This window comes from Haliotis asinina, chromosome 2 (assembly GCF_037392515.1).
Source record: "Haliotis asinina isolate JCU_RB_2024 chromosome 2, JCU_Hal_asi_v2, whole genome shotgun sequence".
NCBI classification, from domain to species: domain Eukaryota; kingdom Metazoa; phylum Mollusca; class Gastropoda; order Lepetellida; family Haliotidae; genus Haliotis; species Haliotis asinina.
In genome coordinates this window covers 98,216,388-98,237,511 of record NC_090281.1, presented here as the reverse complement: position 1 = coordinate 98,237,511, position 21,124 = coordinate 98,216,388, and the positions used below count along the sequence as shown (strand labels likewise).

The following is a 21,124-nucleotide window of genomic DNA, read 5'->3' as shown; positions in this document are numbered from 1 at the left end:
GTCCGTCTGTCCATTTGTCCTAATAGTTAACATTACAGCTTCCCGGGCCTGGTTTGTAATGTCTTCTTTACTCCTCTGGAAAGTTGGACTTTGCACCGAGATGCACCATCCGTGCGTGTTGCTGGTACCAGTAGTTGGTGAATATAGGTCTTGCACACTAACACTTAGATCAAGTGACACATGGTGTAAGACACATAGACCAAGTTCCGGATAGTGTGGAACACGTAGATCAAGTCATATGTTGTGTGAGACACGTAGATCGAGTGACGAATAGTGTGAGACAAATGGATCAAGTCATATGTTATGTGAGACACGTAGATCGAGTGACGAATAGTGTGAGACAAATGGATCAAGTCATGCGTTGTGTGAGACACGTAGATCGAGTGACGAATAGTGTGAGACAAATGGATCAAGTCATGCGTTGTGTGAGACACGTAGATCGAGTGACGAATAGTGTGAGACAAATGGATCAAGTCATGCGTTGTGTGAGACACGTAGATCGAGTGACGAATAGTGTGAGACAAATGGATCAAGTCATGCGTTGTGTGAGACACGTAGATCGAGTGACGAATAGTGTGAGACAAATGGATCAAGTCATGAGTTGTGTGAGACACATAGATCAAGTCGCGTGTTGTGTGAGACACATAGATCAAAGCCCGTGTTGGGTGAAACACATAGATCAAATCCCGTGTTGTGTGAGACACATTGGTCAAGTTACGTGTTGTGTGAGACACATAGATCAAGTCACGAATACTGTGAGACACATAGATCAAGTCATATATGGCGTGTGTGGTGTATAATGCAAGATACATATAGACTGAAGTAAGAGAGCAACCTGTTTTACCTATATCACATGTATACATATGTATATTAACCACCTACGTTACCTGGGTCACATGTATATATATGTATATCAACCACTGTATGATCGATTCCCCACAATGTGTAAATCTATTCGGGGATCCTCCACTGTGATGTTGGAATATGTAAAACCATACTCACTCATACTTGAGTAATCACAACTACCTGTTTCAGAAATTAACAGAACCATTATGTAATAGTGCTGCACGCTATTGCCGGTGTACCAGTATATCGCAATACCCTTTTCGAACGATACGTATTGCAATATTATTTCAGAGAACAGCTATACTGGCTAAAGAACATAAAAACGTTTTTTCCGATTACCTTTATGTTTTCATTCACAACACATATTTCCTGTTACTCCAAGACTAAGAGGCGTACTGTAATGCTATCAATTGCATTATAAGGGAAATAGAATCCCTGACAATGCAACTTAATTTTGAGATTGCTATTATCAGAGTCATATGATACATATTTAGGGACTATTGTAGAAAATAGCATCGAGATGTAAAATTAGTGGTACTTACTGTCAAACGCTTACGTTCCCAAAATATCGCAAAACGTATCTCAATACGGGTGCATGAATCGTAATATATTGCAATGCAATGTTTTTCCAATACCTAGCCCTATTATGTATAGCACGTGGCTCACGTGAATAACTTAACTGGCTTCGAAGGAGAGAAAGGTATAAAAACACATGACAACACTACAAACCCTATCCCATCCCACCTAACTGGCGGGCAGAACGCACGCAGTGACACGGAGAGACGTGCTACTATCTGCCGCTAACTGTACTCTAATTAATGCTCTTATCTGTTCCACGGTGGTCGTATCCTAACCTAGCGTTCAAAGGCTGCTCGAGCCATGACGTCAGAGAGAGAGGCCCATGACGTCACAGACAGATTTGTTGATCGATTTCAAAGACACAGGGGCAATTACCCACCCACAAGCTGGAGACATTGACCGGTACGACATCAGAATCTGTTCGCGTCAGTCCTTCCGATGTTCAGGAACTCGCTAATCACTGCTCTCACAGGTGCCACTGGACCATATAGCACGCCCTTCCCATTCACATATCTTTGTTTTCCAGTGTTCTTAATGAGTGTGATTTCGTTGTGAATATCTTCGAAACAGGCTGTTTATTGGTGGGTCCTGGCAGTTCAAGAGAAGACCCACACAGGATTTCCGTAATCCATACGAGGTGGCTCAGCGAGTGCGTGGTTGAGTGGTTTAGTAAGTGAGTGAGTGAGCGAGAGGGTGGTTGAGTGGTTCAATGAGTGAGTGAGTGAGCGAGAGGGTGGTTGAGTGGTTGAGTGGTTGAATGAATGAGTGAGCGACCATACATTTACGTGGCTTTCGGGGATGTTCATAGGGATACCGGAACCGGATTCCGATGTGGTATCTGTGAGAAAAAAGGAACCCACACCGTCATGTCCACAAGCTTACACTCTCACCACTCGACTTCCGCAGTGAGCTTGCATGCACGAGGAAATATACATACGTTTAGCTTGCACATACATGACACTAACACGTACGCATATTCACTAGCGCACGGGGAGTTGTCACGACGAATTAACATAGCTACCCCACAAATTACTACACTCTATTTCAATGCCCATAAACACACATATATACATACTACATGACTCCCCCAAGCTGTACAAAAGAAGTCGCCCTACGGTCGCACTTGGAGGTATTTTATTAAACATTCTTCTCCATTCGCCTCTAAACATAGCCCTGAAGTATGCACCTGTTGACCTCTAGTGTAAGCTCTGTGGCCGACATGAAGAATAGTTACCCCTGGAGAATGCCAGCACATAGGAGGTACATACTGGAATCTACTCGCAGTCGTGGTTCAATAAGTTTAATGTATTTATTCCTTACAAACAGACTGGCTTATGGCGGTTTACTGTCGGTGCCCACGACCACTATCAGAAGACTCAAAAGTCTTGAATAATTTGTCAAAGGAAATATAATTGAATGAAATAATAACAATTTCTATAAACGACACAGAGACACATCGAAATAACGAGTGTTTCCGTGGAAGTTACGATAAAACACGTATGCATATCTACATTCTAGTGAAGGGTAGTAAAGTGGCTATAAAGCGGTCTCTACATGTCCAAGCCAGGGTTCAATTCACGTTATGGGAACATTGTGAAAACGATTCTCGGTACACTGTGAGATCGGGCTGAGATAATGAATGAGTGAATTATTGACCAGGGATTAATACCCCCTAGAGTGTAATACAGTTATATAACGGTTGTCAGCTTCATGTTGCGGGAACGCCTAAAGTGATGAGGCCACAGACGTTTGTTTACACTTCTGGTGAAACACGTGGATAGTGCAGACAACGTAGTTATGACGAACATGAGAATCGAACACACGATCTGTCCGACAAAGGGACTACAGGGGCGTCACAGACGTCAACTGATCTACCGATGCCCAGCTCATTTTGAGGTGACAAGGTGAATTTATATTCATCCAGGAACAGATCTGGGTATGTGGAAGTGGACGGAGGGGTATAATGATTTACATTAATCGCTGTGATAGAAGACGGGGTCAGATGCGGGGGTGGAGCTACTGTTGGCTAAGACTGAATTTCAACCCGTCAGTGTGTGTCGAGAGCAACGTCTTTGTGTGCCCTCTCATGCCAGAACGTATGTTTATGCCTGATTTTGTGACTTGCAGGGCACAACAAAACCTGTGTCCTCCTTAATATAACGTGCTTTCACGTCTATTGAGGACTGGCGATTTTTATCGCTCACTGTGACAATGCCTGACACACTGACACAGCCTTCCGAAAGACAGACAGACAGATAGCGGAGAGGTGATACCACATGGTGTGAAGCGTGACGGATGAATGCTGGAACTCTGAGAATGATGTGGATGAGTGACGTTAGTTCCTCTGGGTGCTGACATTTGGTCACTGCATTGATTTGGGGTCAAGGGGGGTTTGAAGAAGGGACAGCTACCTACACACATTGAGTGGCGAGTTGACAAGCTCAGGTACCACCTGAATAGTGACACCAAACACGATAATACCAAGAATGCGTTAGGGTCCATATTGTGTGTTACAAACCTCCCACACTTTATTGTGCTGTCACCATTGTGTGTTCGTCAGCAGAGTTCCAGTCCAGTTAACCCGCATCACACAATTGGTCGACACGCCACTTTTTAGCAAATAAACATTAGCACAGAGGGGTCTAGGCCAACCCCGCAACTCTTCCATTCTCCAGATGAAGTCACGTCTAGACCAACACACAACTTTCTCCTGTAGACAAAGTACAGTCTAGAGAACCATTCTCTCCACCAGACAAAGTCACGTCTAGACCAACAGATAACTTTCTCCTGTAGACAAAGTACAGTCTAGAGAACCATTCTCTCCACCAGACAAAGTCACGTCTAGACCAACACACAACTTTCTCCTGTAGACAAAGTACAGTCTAGAGAACCATTCTCTCCACCAGACAAAGTCACGTCTAGACCAACACACAACTTTCTCCTGTAGACAAAGTACAGTCTAGAGAACCTTTCTCTCCACCAGACAAAGTCACGTCTAGACCAACACACAACTTTCTCCTGTAGACAAAGTACAGTCTAGAGAACCTTTCTCTCCACCAGACAAAGTCACGTCTAGACCAACACACAACTTTCTCCTGTAGACAAAGTACAGTCTAGAGAACCATTCTCTCCACCAGACAAAGTCACGTCTAGACCAACAGACAATTTTTTCCTGTAGACAAAGTACAGTCTAGAGAACCTTTCTCTCCACCAGACAAAGTCACGTCTAGACCAACAGACAATTTTCTCCTGTAGACAAAGTACAGTCTAGAGAACCATTCTCTCCACCAGACAAAGTCACGTCTAGACCAACACACAACTTTCTCCTGTAGACAAAGTACAGTCTAGAGAACCTTTCTCTCCACCAGACAAAGTCACGTCTAGACCAACACACAACTTTCTCCTGTAGACAAAGTACAGTCTAGAGAACCTTTCTCTCCACCAGACAAAGTCACGTCTAGACCAACAGACAATTTTCTCCTGTAGACAAAGTACAGTCTAGAGAACCATTCTCTCCACCAGACAAAGTCACGTCTAGACCAACAGACAATTTTCTCCTGTAGACAAAGTACAGTCTAGAGAACCATTCTCTCCACCAGAAAAAGTCACGTCTAGACCAACACACAACTTTCTCCTGTAGACAAAGTACAGTCTAGAGAACCATTCTCTCCACCAGACAAAGTCACGTCTAGACCAACAGATAACTTTCTCCTGTAGACAAAGTACAGTCTAGAGAACCTTTCTCTCCACCAGACAAAGTCACGTCTAGACCAACACACAACTTTCTCCTGTAGACAAAGTACAGTCTAGAGAACCTTTCTCTCCACCAGACAAAGTCACGTCTAGACCAACACACAACTTTCTCCTGTAGACAAAGTACAGTCTAGAGAACCTTTCTCTCCACCAGACAAAGTCACGTCTAGACCAACAGACAATTTTCTCCTGTAGACAAAGTACAGTCTAGAGAACCATTCTCTCCACCAGACAAAGTCACGTCTAGACCAACACACAATTTTCTCCTGTAGACAAAGTACAGTCTAGAGAACCATTCTCTCCACCAGAAAAAGTCACGTCTAGACCAACACACAACTTTCTCCTGTAGACAAAGTACAGTCTAGAGAACCATTCTCTCCACCAGACAAAGTCACGTCTAGACCAACAGATAACTTTCTCCTGTAGACAAAGTACAGTCTAGAGAACCTTTCTCTCCACCAGACAAAGTCACGTCTAGACCAACACACAACTTTCTCCTGTAGACAAAGTACAGTCTAGAGAACCATTCTCTCCACCAGACAAAGTCACGTCTAGACCAACAGACAATTTTCTCCTGTAGACAAAGTACAGTCTAGAGAACCTTTCTCTCCACCAGACAAAGTCACGTCTAGACCAACACACAACTTTCTCCTGTAGACAAAGTACAGTCTAGAGAACCTTTCTCTCCACCAGACAAAGTCACGTCTAGACCAACACACAACTTTCTCCTGTAGACAAAGTACAGTCTAGAGAACCTTTCTCTCCACCAGACAAAGTCACGTCTAGACCAACAGACAATTTTCTCCTGTAGACAAAGTACAGTCTAGAGAACCTTTCTCTCCACCAGACAAAGTCACGTCTAGACCAACACACAACTTTCTCCTGTAGACAAAGTACAGTCTAGAGAACCTTTCTCTCCACCAGACAAAGTCACGTCTAGACCAACAGACAATTTTCTCCTGTAGACAAAGTACAGTCTAGAGAACCTTTCTCTCCACCAGACAAAGTCACGTCTAGACCAACAGACAATTTTCTCCTGTAGACAAAGTACAGTCTAGAGAACCATTCTCTCCACCAGACAAAGTCACGTCTAGACCAACAGACAATTTTCTCTTCTTGACAAAAGTATAAAGTCTAAGCCCAACTCCCAACGATTCTCAAAGAAAAGTCTTGTCTCTAGACCCGCACCCCAATCTCCTCCAGCTGGGACAACCTCTTAAAATTCCCCGACCCCCTACACCATTCTCACAGCCCCCTACACCCGGCGTCATGCCCTGGTTCTGCCATTGATCAGTCCTGGGTCCATACTCTGCTGTGTCCGGTGGTAATGTACGATATTCATTCCGTGCGTTTTACCAGTAATTTAGCAAAGTAATAAGCAAAACAACCCGCGAACCACGGAAGAGCATCTCTGTTGATCAGTAGAAACTCTTCGGACAAACCAGGAATGGTAACGTTACCAAATATGCTACAACCTGAAATTTATTTGAAATATAAACATTCCCTGAATTCAGTTTCCTTTCTACTTGTCCCCTGGGTTTATTTTACTGTTTAATAACCAGATGAAAGCCGTTGCGCCCGCCATTGCCTCCACTATAGAAACATACACGCAACTGGCCTTGATGTCCCCAGCCCGATTCACCAGGAATTTGGAATAGAAACCACCTGTGTTCTTGAAAGAGGGGTGACCAGTTGAACTTTCAGGGGGTGGCTTAGAGAAGGAATTTTAATAAGGAAATTGCCCCTGGCATACGACCTCTAAATCTGAACCCACGTTCTGGAAACAAGACGAGACTTGAGATTCCCGCCATTTGTTGCACTGGTAAGGGAGCTTCTCATAACGATGATATTTTCAAAAGGATCTTGTAAGATATGTACAAATAATCGAAATTATTTGATATGCTTGTACAAACGTAGCTTCTTCCTTCCTTCTCGACTTTGAAATTTTGAAATTCTTTGGACATAATTAATATCCTTGATTAATAAAGGTAAAAGTGTCACATGCCACAAAAATGTATAATATAATATGCACATTATATGAGACTAGACTTAATAATATTAAAACGAAAACCGTGTAGAGACGGTCCCCGAATCGGGAGGCGGTATCCCTTCGTTTCGTGGTCTCTAGCAAGAGTCGTGGGAGAAACTTACTTTCTGACAGAAGATGAAAAATGAACAACACAAATGTCGTGACATTAGGAAGTGAGGAGGAACCACAAAGGGGAGGGTTGGGGCGACGGAAACCAGGCGGTGGGGTTCGGGGAAGGAGGGGAGGGAGGGAGGGTGTGTCTGTTCGAGATGGCAAGTGATAGCGGGTCGAGTATTTAGCCAGTGTGGTTTTACACCATGTCGAACCAAATTATTTTGTTTCTTCACGGCACGGCGATCGGACATGTGTCATGGACAATTTCCGACTCCATCAATTCCTATAAATTGTGAAATGTTTGGCTTGTATTTGACAGTTGCTTGGACTGAGTCAGGTCACAGAGGAGGTTTCAGGTTACGTCAAATGCCACTCAACTTCTGAAGAATGTCACATGGGAAGCAAATGCTCGGGCGCTCTGACCCAATATGGTCGAACTAATAATAAGCTCGTGCAATATTGTTTGTCTCGTGTCAACCCACCCCCACGGCGTCGATTGTTGTTCATAATTTCAGTCACCGCATTGCCTTTGTCCAGAATCATTAAGTTACAGAGGGCCTTGATATAACTTCTGTAAGTGGCATTTAGAAGCTGGGATGGTGAACAGGAACATTTTTATGGACAGACCTGTTCTTTGCAATAGATGCATGCTAACACGGTTATAGTGCAAATGATATAGTTTACTAGAGATTACCGTCTTAAAAACAAAGAGAGTTATTACTTTCAAGATGCCGATATCACGTTTCCGTTGCAGACGCGAGAAGGCGAAGGTTTGCTGTACGTTTGCTGGGTACAAACATGGACATATCACTAGTTACCAAGGAAGTTATTAAAGACTCATGATTGTATAGAAATATTGGTATTATAAATATTATTTTAGCTGTTGTCTGACCATGATTTTTGTACTGAGTAAATGGCACTTTCGTCGTTTTTTTGACAGACACACTTGTTTTATTCAACGTGATTATTGCCGTTTTTGGACTGTCACCTTTGTATATTACTGTCACCTGTCACCTTTATATATTACGTGAACGTCGTTTCCTTTGCTCGGATGTGATCGTCATGGTTCAATTAGGCTGCTGTCATTTTCGCTGTGACGGTCAGTATCTAGCTTTCGGAAACAAATGATGGTTGTGCGATGTGTCTCGTTTCGGAATAAGACCGAAAATCCACTTTGGCCTTTTTCTGCATTTCTCTGTTAAAACAGAGAAACGCTGTCCCAACCCATCTCCTCCTGCATGACGTCTCTGTGACGCAGGGCCCTCCTCATCGCGCTGCCCCCCACCTGCGGAGCAAGTAGGTCAGCGACTGGACACCTGCGGGGTCAGTTCGGGACAGATTGGCAACGAGCGGTAAGCAGCTAATCTCCAAATTGTGTGGTGAAGTCATAGAGACTTGGTGAGACAGGTCTGTCTCACAATCCCTGAACAACATTATTTTGTCTACTGCCAAACCTCTGCAGTGCTGAAGTTTTACATGAGGCAAGTCTAGATTTCCTCGGGTTTTGAATCTCTGGGACTCCTCTTCAGTTTGACTGTTTGTTATTATCATTCATATGTCCAGTCTAAGGGCGACGCAGCACTCACTCCTGTACAGGGCATGGGGTTGTTTGGGTCGGCGAATACTTGACGGGGAACCATCATATACATACTCACAATATGTACAATGGTGAAATCCTAAAAACTTGTCACATTCATTTTGTCAGTATCATTTCAAAGTCAACACCTGCGTTCAGTTCCACAACCACGTCCAATCTAAAACCGCTCCATGCTTTAAACAGTATATAACATTCATCTAAATTCAGTATAGGTCAAACTGCCTAATTCTCCGTATGTACTCTAATCTGACACCGGTTGAAACATGCATGCAGATGTTCACATCGACGGAGCAGGGATATCACAGGTTTCTTATTAATGACAGATTGTTGCTCTCATCCCTCTGTTGGGGAAGTCCAATATAGAGCAGGATATGGTTTGGAGGGCCTAAGTGGTAATGACGTCACGACTACGTCCTTTTTCGTGTCAAGTGTTGACGTACATCGAAACAATCGATAAAGTGATAATCAGTGGCGAAAACTACAAGAAGGAGTTGCATGTCGGGTGATGTGGGGTTGCGCAACCCCGCTTTTGTCCTGAAATCTTGTGCTAAATGACCTTAATGGTGTTGAAACTCGGGTGAAAATGAAGTGTGCACCCCACCGCCTTTTTGTCAATTGCAGAGGGTGTGGGGTCGCAAATTTATTCCCATATGCTTAAAGCTGTCAATACATTGTCGGTGAGAAGATATTCTTTTCCTCACGGTTTCTGTTCGCATTCGTCTTCACATCATTATAATTGGTCCACAACATGTCCACTCAACAATGCCTCACACCCGTAATTGTCTTGACATATTTTCCTTTTGTTGGAGCCGCTCTTTAAACTCCACACACCCATTTCTTTGCTATCTGCGTTCCCGACTCCTCACACTGCCAGGGAGTATACAGATACCGAGTGAGTAATACACAGGCTTCCTAAAGCCTCTTTCTCCCTTTACGGAGAATTGTATTAAAAGAGGTACCAGGCAATAAATTTTAGCATGAATATCCTTTGGCCTTCCCTGCCAATATTGGATCAGAGGGGATCCCCTCGCTTATTGTTGTCTTAAAAAGGATGGGCTAAGTAGATTATTTTTGTACTAGGCTCAATTGACTCCATTGTCGCCCGAGTTCACGGTATCCCGGATACAGACCGCTTGTCGTATGTCGGTAGATGTCGTAATACTGATTAAGACACAGGGCTTCGTCGTTGTATGGCTTTGGTCGCATAGCTCACCCCTTTACCTGAAGTGTTTACAAGAACGCTGTTTGAAGGCAGTTTCCAGGGGTCAGGGCGGAGCGAAAAGGGATCGGCACGGACATAGAGAGAGAACGATGGGTAGGATTGAAAACCTAGATAACCAAAGTTAGACAAACTTCAAAGAGACAACAACAAAAAAAAAAAAAAAAAAAAAAAATTCCGCCACGTGATTTTTGTTAATGGCTTACCGCCATGTATAGTTCCATTCACTCACTAAGGACTGGGGAGAAACAGCTTAATCATGAACTGTGTAATAATTTTTCACAGGTTTAGTGTCACATGGTTGATATAATCATTAGCATGTTTGTTACAAAGCAAACATTCTTTTGAGACTTTATTTAGTGATGAAATTTTCAAACATAATTGTCAGACTGCTCTGTGTTCAGGGTATAAAAATGCTATGTTCAAAAGTATGTGATATGTCAGTAATGTAAGAGCTCGCATGTAACGAGATAGTTCTGCATTAAGTGAACTATGTTTTTTTTGGAAATGAACCACTCTTTAAATAAATATGTAAGTAGTTTCTAAGATTGTATTTGCACAAAACAGAAAGAAGATCTCCATACATAATATGTGTTTCATGAGATTGTCACAACCAGACAAAGAGACAAAGGACTAGAGTTTGCTTTTATCAATGTAGACAATCATGGTCCACAGACCTAAGTTTGCAATAGTGGATTCAGACGTAGATCTCTTATCTAGTCCCTGAACAGTGCGGGCAAAGTACCACTGTGTGTTTTCTAGCAAGGAAAGTTGCTTCCCTTTAATGTCAAACAAGCCCTTCAATTCTAGATTTACATGTTAAATCTGACGTTAGTAGTATACCGCCGTAAGTAGTGGAATCAGCTGATGCAATGTTGTCATTGCCAAGAGTGTAGTTTACAGCTTCAGCCTTACGTTTGATTTGACTAAAAATGATTTCTGTGCTTTTAGCAGGATTGTATGTTAAGCGCCATTTATTGGCATATGTATGTACATGTTCTTGCATCAGCGCGTTTACAGTGTCGGTATGTCACCTATCTCACTCGGCAAAATGCGGGTTTTGTAATTTGCGTATATCTGGTGACTGAGTTTATATATGGTTAGAATTTAAAAGTGTCACAAGTCGTCTTCTGCAGACTTAGATCGTGACTTGTCTTGAAGGTCATGACCAGTTACAGTTGTACGGATTGTTGTTCTAGTAATCCATTCGCGTTCGCGGTTGATCGTAGACATTTATATGTTTATTGTTCCGATACCTTGCTTTGGGTATTTACTACACACAGTTGTTAGGAAGAATTTTGTGCACATTTAGTATAGGAATATGACATTCAGAAAAAGACCCAGGCCTGTAAGACCATGCTTATATGGACATTAAAGAGTGGCGGACTACAAATACCTCCTTGCGCTACTCCTAATTTGGTCTGACATACAGACCCTGAAGTAAATCTATCCAAGAAAGCCCACTGAAGTCTAGAAATCTCAGGGCATTATATTTTATTTTGTTTTACCGAGAACTTTTTTATCTGTAAAATTTGTTCATTTCAGACACTAGTTGTTCGTCTACTCCTGCTTAAGATCGGTCACGTGTTTTACAGTAGTAACAGAATATGGCTGTCAGTTGCCGATTGAAGATTTGTGCGTCGTTCCACAATCACTTTACTTGAACCTATCGTAATATCATAAGTATGATATATAAGCTATAAATTATTCTATGTGCCTATTAATCAGGAAAATATCTATATGAGACCATACGTATTTTTAAATAATAGTTATGGAGTAATGAGCATGTGTGAATCTGTGTTTTCTGCCAAACATGATCTATCAGTTTTACACAGTTATTGTCCGGTCGTTGTTTCAAGGCAGTAGGACAGCAGCAGTATTTGTACCTCGTATAGTAGAAACATTCAGTCCAGAGAGACAAAATTCAAAACCTGGGCCCCGTTTCACAAAACTCTCGTAAGCCTAAGATCTCGTAATTTTTCTCGTAGGATTTGTGGCTGGCATACTGTAACATAGCAAGTGCAAATGCTACGAGAAAAGTTACGAGACCTTATGCATACGAGAGTTTTGTGAAACGGGGCCCAGTATCGTTCGTAGCCATAACATAATCGTAACGTATTACCAGCGATTCGAAACGTTTATTTATTTCAAGGAACAGTCTTTCAGAACTCCAGTAGATATTCGTAAGTGTTACAGATATACAGGACCCCCTTTAAGGAGGTTAGCCTCAGGATGCATTGACCTTCCTATTATTCCAGAGAGCTTGAATGATGCAAGTTCCAAGTCAAAGGTATACAATTTACCGACAGTTTGTGGACAACTCAGGTTGTAATCGAACTGGGCCAGAAACGGCTGGTTGCAATGAGAACGGGGGCCCAGGACGAAGGAGAGACTTCCTGTCGGCCACATGGGCTGACACCTGCAGATATCGAGCAGCACCCCTTGTGGGGGATGAAGGGGGAGGGTGCGGATGGAGACGGAGGGGTAGATGGTAAACCTAGGGGTGACACCGACACATGATAGCCTCATAGGTGTGGGGCTCGCCCAACAATCTGGGATGGTGATAATAATTGTGATCATGTGATTGTTTGGGGGCGGGCTAACAGTTGATATCCTGTAAAATACTGGAGAAAAAAACCCAACAAATTGCACTCTCCAAACGGACTTGCTAGATGTGCCGAAAAACAGCTGTTTGAGAGCTGGTTGAAAAACATAAATACATAAAACACAGGTAGTGATCAAATTCGCTGACATATTTTGAGACAGACAATTTAAACAAAATATAAAATATTTCAAAATAGGAAGATATTTGCATGCTCTGCTGTTTCATGATATTGCCCTTTTCTCTGAGAGCGTTATTATCACAGACGTATTCAGTATCCTTCTCCCGAGTAATGAACGTAGACATCCGTATACATTTGGTTTGTTTGTTTATTTGTTGTCTAACGCCAGTTCAAAAAATGAACTAATGATGTGAATACACAAAGATGATATTAAACTGGAACATCTTTGTCACTTCAAAGGTTGAGCGGCGGCGGGGTAGCCTAGTGGTTAAAGTGTTCGTTCGTCACGCCGAAGAACCGAGTTCGATTCCCAACATGGGTACCCGTGTGTGAAGCTCGTCTGGTGTGAGGCCCGTCTGGTGACTGACTGGGCCATACTCACGAGATGAGTCCTTGATTACAGACGTTGTATCATGTCAAGTCCTTGGTTACCAGCGGGTTACCAAGCGGAACCCTTGGTTACCCACGTGGCATCATGCCGAGTCCTTGGTTACCCATGTGTTTTTCATGCCGAGCCCTTGGTTACCCATCTGGAACGATGTCGAGTCCTTGTTTACAGACGTTGTATTATGCCAGGCCCTTGTTTACCCACGTGATGTCATGCGAAGTCCTTGGTTACCCACGTGGTGTCATAGCGAGTCCTTGGTTACCCATGTGGTATCATACCTAGTCCTTGGTTACCCACGTGGTGTCATGCCGAGTCCTTGGTTACTCATGTGGTTTTCATGCCGAGTCCTTGGTTGCTCATGTGGTTTTCATGCCGAGCCCTTGGTTACTCATCTGGAATGATGTCGAGTCCTTGTTTACAGACGTTGTATTATGCCAGGCCTTTGTTTACCCACTTGATGTCATGCAAAGTCCTTGGTTACCCATGTGGTGTCATGCCGAGTCCTTGGTTACGCATATGGTATCAGGGTGTTCTTGGTTACCCACCTGGATTACGCATGTTCCACTGTATACGTGAAAGTTGCATGGCGTAAATTTTCTGATGAATATAACATGTGTCACCACCACGGACAGAGGTACACCGACACCCGTCAGTATCATACCATTTCTCGTGTACACCATAGGTTAAAACTGTTACCCTAGGACTCGGATAACACTATTCTCCTGTCTCCTGTCAATCAACTGCGTCAGTAACAAGAGAGTTTTGTAAACAATAAATGGGACGTCATATGCTTAAAGAGGATTCCAGTAATCTGGCTTGTCACCGATATGGTATGCTTAAGTCATTTATGTACCCATAATGTCATTAGGTTTGAATTGGAGCTTTGACTGCGGTTCTTCCACGCACTCACAAGATCCTAATCAGAGACAGCTCGAAATCGGTTGTTTCATACATAAACATGTCAGGGAAAAAAATGTTTATTTGGAGGTCGCTTGTTAACAAGCAGAAGATGCAGGACCAAGATATCCCGATATATGGCATTTTGCCGTATGGCATAACCACCGAATTTCAAGTCCCCTCACTCCATCCCCCAACACCCTGCCCCTCTCTCCACCCCCTCCCCATCGGCCAGGGCTGATCTTCAAAACAAATGGAAACTGAGAACGAGCTGTGTCTATGGCACCGCAGCGCCGCCGCTGGGGTTAGATTGCATATATACTCCTAGGCCAAATGTAGAAAAACCATCAAAATCAGGAAATATGATACCCCGAGCCTTATCACCCACACTGCATAGCTGGTGTGTGTAGGACACCAGTGCCTGTCACACTCCATTAGACAATGTGCTTTATATATGTTAAGCAGATGGTCAGTGCACAGGCTGAGCTCTACTGTAAGTTGGGAGGGGAAGAGAGGAGCAGCATACCAGTTACGGGAAATATTCACAAAACTGAATCAACACTGTTAATCGTTTCCCAAACACTGTTTAATAAAAGTTTAATCATATCATATACATGTTCTTTTCAAAACATGAATTGTTTGATATAAGTGACATGTTTCTTTTAAATGTACATACTTAGCTCATACTTAAGAGCAAACATATTCTCACTCCATGTATAAACAGTAGCTACATATACGCAGTACAAACATACAAAGAACACAATAGACAATGACACTTAGTGTATGAAAGGGTATTAAAAAATTGTTGGGTTATGATAAACGTAATATGTACATTGTTTGCAAACATGCTGAAAAACCTCAGTCGTAAAATCAAAGATAAGCAGAATATGCAAATAAGAGGAGAACATGAAATATAGGCTTATGAAATCATTATTTTTCACAGTCCAGATTAACATAAACATAAACATGTTGTACTTTACCAGCAGGATAATTGATGCTAAACTTAAGCATATACATTCTAATCAATACTAGCCGGCAGAAAAGGGAATAGATTGATGGGCTCTTGAAGTGAAGGCGTTATTATTTCATATTTGGTTTGTCTTTGATACTGCAAGATGATTTTGTAACATGTTCAAATAATCATGTATGGGTATTCATAAATTCTAAGTCTACATTTTATACACACACAAAACAATTTCATATGTATGAAAACTACTTATCATCGGAAAATGTTTATGCTTGTCACATTGTTCTTTTTAAATTCCATTGCCCAAATCATAATCTAATGATTAAAGTTGGTAGAAAATATAATAAACATGTAATACCTGGTAAGGTAGAGGACTATGCCCATTCTGTACTGTAGCCATGATGCCAGAATTTGAGTTTCATTTTTTGACAGTGTCAGTTATACTCAGATCTGAGTAAATTCTTAGCTGTAATCTGCCTTGCAACGTATGTTTTCTTAGGATTTAAATACAAGCCATGTTTTCTTCATATGATATTAACTTACTATTGTGAAGTTATACCTCCTGAATAAACCATAACCATGATCAAGTAATCACGTAAACAACTTATGGTCTCATACAGACACATTTACTCACGTATGAAAGAAGATTCAAAACATCAAGAGTACTTAAGCACAACTATTTTACTGGCACAAGGTTTAGTCTAAAGTTAGTTAGTGTGCCCTTTTTTTGCAATATTCTACCAGTATGACAAAAGGCACACAAAATGGTCTATACATATTTTACCCATGGGTTGAATCAAACCTGTGTCTATCTACAAGTGGACACTTTAAACATTAGGCTAGGTATAAAGTGTGTCACACGTAAATCTAAAGCAACAAAAAGGATGTCAAACCACGCTCCTCAGAAGTCATCTTTGAGTCCACAAACTGTTTCATACATTGTGAAACGATTCTACAGCAGTACATCACTTACTTGCATACATACTAGCAACATAGTGTGTAGCTTATGTTTGACTTGAAATACTTCACAGCCATATTGGTTTAAATAACTGCTGCATCATTGATGCACCCCAGGTAAGCTGAAAACCTTGTCTTGTGAAAGTACTTGTGTTTGTTAGAATTTTACTTCCAGGTCTAGGTATCAGCATCAGGAATCGGCTCGATATCAGAAAGGTCTTCACTGATATGCTCCACAGGAATGAGTGTTCGTTTTCTTCCGAAAAAAAGGAAATAAGTATTATTTTCACATGAACTGATATCAGTAAGCATTAAACAAAAAGTGTGGTGTCCTTAAAAACAGAAATACTATCAATCATTTGATGAGTTATTCGTTAAGAATGCCATAATTAATAAACAACACGCAGTGTCAATCTTTTTCAATTTAGAAAGGGCATATGACACTGGGTGGCGCAATATCACATGTGACATATATTTACATATACATAGTTGCTTTTCAGTTATGTTTGCTTTTGTTTCTTTCAATGTGCTTTGAAAATACATAACTACGCACATTTACATGCAGTCATTATGATTTTAGCTAATGTGGGATGACATTTAGCATTAAATATTTCAATGCATTTAATAGGTAGTGTAAGTTGAGACTGTTCTCACCTTGGAGTAGATACAAGGGGTCTTTTCCTTGCTTGCTTGTCAGGTGTTTCGGGACATGAGCGCTTGTTTCTTTGTTTCCTTGCATCTCTCATCACTCGTTCCATTTCCCGCTCACTCTTCCCAAGTAGCTTTTCTACTTCATTACAGTGGACATCGGGACCAAGGTTGTATTCAATAGCCCCCTCTTTGTGCTTTGTAAGGCATCCACTTGCAATGAAGTCAGGAAGGTCAGCCTCATGATTCCAAACTGTCATCAGGTACTGGATATGACAGTTAATCAGCTTCACAATTTTCTGTAGTGCTGTTTTGGGTGGCATCCACAGGTTTGGGTTTCGGAAATCCTTTCGAGGCATTTTTATTGAAAGCTGTCTGACATCTTCCAAACTGAGCTTGTCTGCATTAAGAGTTGGTGGACAATATATGTTCTTAATTAGTTGTATGTAAAGGCATTCATCAATATGCATCTGTCCATCCTCTGATTTGAGTATGCCAGTCAAACATCCAGGTACATTTAGTATAGTCTCAATCCATTTCTTGTGTGAAACTCCATTGAATTTTGGCAAAAAGTCATTTCCACCTAAACATAGAGACACAGCAACAGTCGTTCCAATAGACATATTTTGAAAATGAGATTCCATCAGCTCCAGGATTCCAGTTATGTTGTACATCTCTGGTTTAGGCTTTTGCAGCAGGACAAAGACTTGATTCTTATATCTTCCTTCATCATCCCTTGGCCAGTGTTGGGAAAGTGCAAAGAGGTGTATGACAACACTGTCAATATCTCCTGAAGTGATAACACTTATGGTAGATTCTCTGTCTGACAGATGCACTTCTTTCAACCAGTCTACTTGGGACATTTCTGCCTCTCCTTTCCTCTGTTTGATATCAAGGAGGAGTTCTCTTCTGAAGCCATCATTGTCAAACACCGCTCTCAGTGGCTTTGTGAAAACCCTACACCTGCATTCCTGATCATCCTCACAGCATTCACATCCTTCAAGAAGGCATTCACTGTCAATGTCTAAAGTAAGGTTTGTCAGCTTTAACTGTTTTACATTTCGTGCAAGGAAACTACTGATTAGCCTTTTACCAGTACTTGTCTGCAAAACAGCTGGCTTTGACATTTTGTGCTGACTAATAATGTCATCTCCAAGTTTTAAGTGACTAATTCCAGATTTCACCTTCTTCTGTCTATTTGCCCTCGTAGCAGCCTTGAAGTCATCAGGTGTAAATCTGTACTTCTCTTCACAAATTATCAGTCGTGTCAAGTGTGGCAGTTGTTTTTGCAAAGGTTTGATCAAACCATTTTCAATTTGCAACAAATACTGATGTCCAGATGTAGCTGTTGTCTTGAACTTGATGCCAGCAAATTCCACTGTTGCAACAGAAATAGTTCTTGCTACGTCCATTGGTATTGTTTTGAAGTTTGACCACATAAGACTTTTTCCTGTCAATATTGCTTCAATGGTATCTTCAGATGATGGCACACATTGTTGAAGTACTGTTAGAAGGCCCTTGCGTATACCGGATGCCTTCTGAACACAAGCTTTACTGCAGTCAGGCTTGACTACAGCTTGACAAGTGTTCATTTCTGAACTCCAACAATCAACAATCTTTGAGCGTCTTCTGACATGCTGTTGTCGTTTCATTTCTCGTTTCTGTTTTTCCGTCATGTGCAGTGAAGATTTCTTGCAGCTGGTTCTCTTGATTGTTACGCCTTTTGACTGCTTCAGTTTTTGTATGAGTTCAGAAGGTCCATCCACTTTATTGATGTCTGGTTGTCTGTGCAAGCCAAAGAGGTTCTGACTGTGACAATATTTCTCAATGAGAAACTTCCCAGTTTCATATGAGTGCCTGTCCAAGAGTGCTTCAGGTAATATCGAATTATCTGATTGATACACATTGTGTGGAACGTTGTCATCTTCGTTGCTTAGACCATTTCGCCTGAGAATGAGTTCCGCTGTAGGGAGAACATGTTTTATATCTGTTGATGTGCATTCCATTTGATAAACATACTGAGAGTCTTGATTTTGATTCGCATAACCAAATGAACTCTCTGTACCATCAGCTGACATTGTTTCTTTCCGACTGCTCCTCCTGGCATCATGTATTTCAGTCATTGTATCAACGATTGCCATTTTTGGTATGACTGATGACAAAGTTGCTCCTGGTCGGAAAGCCTTCAGAGCATCCCTGTGGTCCATCTCACGTTGAGTGTCAAGTGCAATATTGACGTCGCTTCCATGGTGAGGAGTGCTGAAAAGTGTTGTTTTCATATGCTGATGATAAAAACCTGCTGCATAATGTTCGTGCAGAAGTTCAACACAAAATGCTGCATACGAGCTTGCGCCATTGAGAAATGAAAAAGGCAGTGATTCTTTCACGGCACTCAACATCAGGTCATAGCCACAAGGTCCACCAAGGCGCTCTGCTAGGCAAATGGCCACAATTTCATCACAGTGGTCCATCATATCACGATGAAGGGCAAATGTAGAATTTCTGTTTGAATGAGTTGTCAGAAATGACTGATAAAGAAGTCCCCATTTTGACTCAAGAGTGCCCAGTGATTTTCTTTTGATGTCTTGGAGTATTTGTATCTTGTTCTCTTCAGTTAGACTCTGGAGAAAAGTTGCTAGAAATGCCAAATGGAATGCCATGGAAAGACGTTTGATATTCCTTGCTGCTGTTTCAATATTTGACAAAGTTACAAGTTTTTTCCAATCTTTTTCTTGCTCATCATCTTTCATATACTTCAAGAGCTCATGAAGACCAGCATCCTTATATGCACTGAAGATGTTCGCAATCTTTGACTTTTTCAAATGTAGGACCGGAAATTCTGGTAGAAACTGTTGGAAGATTTTGTGTTCTTTCATCAGCTGAATCAGATTTTTGGACAGTTTGTGGTCAGGAGCCAATAAAATTCTGTCATACTTTTGAGAATTAGACTGACGATCCAAGCCTTGAAGTATGCCTACAAGTACCTCTCGTAGTTTCGCCTTGTCATCATCTCTTCCAACAGCTGGTGTTGGATGTCTGGTTAACAAGGGCGGTACTGTGAAGAATGGAAACTTGTAATAAGTGTTGTCGTCATTATGGGTACCTTTGGTCGTTTCTTGTTCGTTCTGCATTTTGTCTTGTGCCGAGTCTTCTAAATCCTGGTCAAACGTCATGAAAGATTCCTCGTTTTGGTCAGGTAGAACATTGGCTTCATCAAGATGTAGTGAATCTAGAGTCTGATTCAAATGTTCAAATTCCTCTGAATTGAAATGATCCAGTTGTTCAGGTCTGATATGACACTGAATGAAATCGTCAAGTCCATGACCTATAAGACATAATCCCCAAACACTCTGCACATAAAAAATGTGCTTCATTTCTTGTTCAGCTGGCAAGAGTACAGAGAGCAGATGGTAACTATCTTCACCAAGCTTGGTCTTCATTTTGCATGGGCAGTTCTCTTCCTTCGTGGCAGAACATGATGCTAAATGCCATGAAGTTGTTATCTCATGGTCCCTTGGCAACCCTTTCAATGTCATTGGCAAAGTGCACAATTGGGAGGTCCTATTTTCACCTGGATCAGGATCCGTGTGAACTGTAAGTCTGACCAGGTTATCAAGGCCCAGGATAACATGGCAGTCCCTCATACTGACCTTCGACATTGATAAACCTTCTGCTGATGCCTTTGCATAGAACAAATGGTACTGCTTGATGAAGGTTTGATAGAAGCATTTGTCTGCATCAGCTTCAGTTTGCAGCCACCTGGCAGCTGAACGTATGCTCTGTGAAATACCACTCTCGCTGGTTATTGAAAACACTGTAGAAGTGGACTGATGACTGATGATTAGTTCAGCAGTGTTCATTTCTGCTATGATGCCGACATGTTTCTGACTCAAGGTACTGAGACCAATGTCGTTTAGACAGTACAATCTTTGCAACTTCTTTAGATAGAGCTGTGGCGTATTTTCTGACCGTCCAACTCTGTCCTTGTTGATAAACAATTGGGAAAGCAATAATTGAACAGGAAGAGGTACGAAAAGATGCCACTCTCTGAGGAGGTTGAAGTCTTTCCATTGCAATGGATGATGAATCCACTTTTGTACATCCTTGATACATTCTTCGCAATACCTGTCACCGTTAACCTGAATTGTTGATCCCTCGTCGATGTCGTCTTCATCATAGTTGATATTTGAAACTTTTGAGATAGAGGATCCCAGATTCCCACCATAGAAATCATATGATAATTTGTACCTGTGGAATCCATTTTCTGAACAGTTTGGGCATCTATATTTGTCTAGTGCTTTGGAATGAAGAAAAATAATCTGTGTAACTGTCACATTATGCTTGACA

General features: G+C 41.7%; 1 protein-coding gene across 1 annotated transcript; it reads right to left on the bottom strand.

Moving 5' to 3' along the window:
• Positions 1-12,061: 12,061 nt before the first annotated feature.
• On the bottom strand, positions 12,062-20,637 carry LOC137272149 (uncharacterized). The gene is made up of 3 exons (XM_067804501.1): positions 16,784-20,637; positions 12,445-12,634; positions 12,062-12,142 (listed from the first exon to the last, which is right to left on the bottom strand). The coding sequence occupies exons 1-3, from the start codon at positions 20,635-20,637 to the stop codon at positions 12,062-12,064; spliced, it is 4,125 nt and encodes a 1,374-aa protein (XP_067660602.1).
• Between the last annotated feature and the right edge of the window lie 487 nt (positions 20,638-21,124).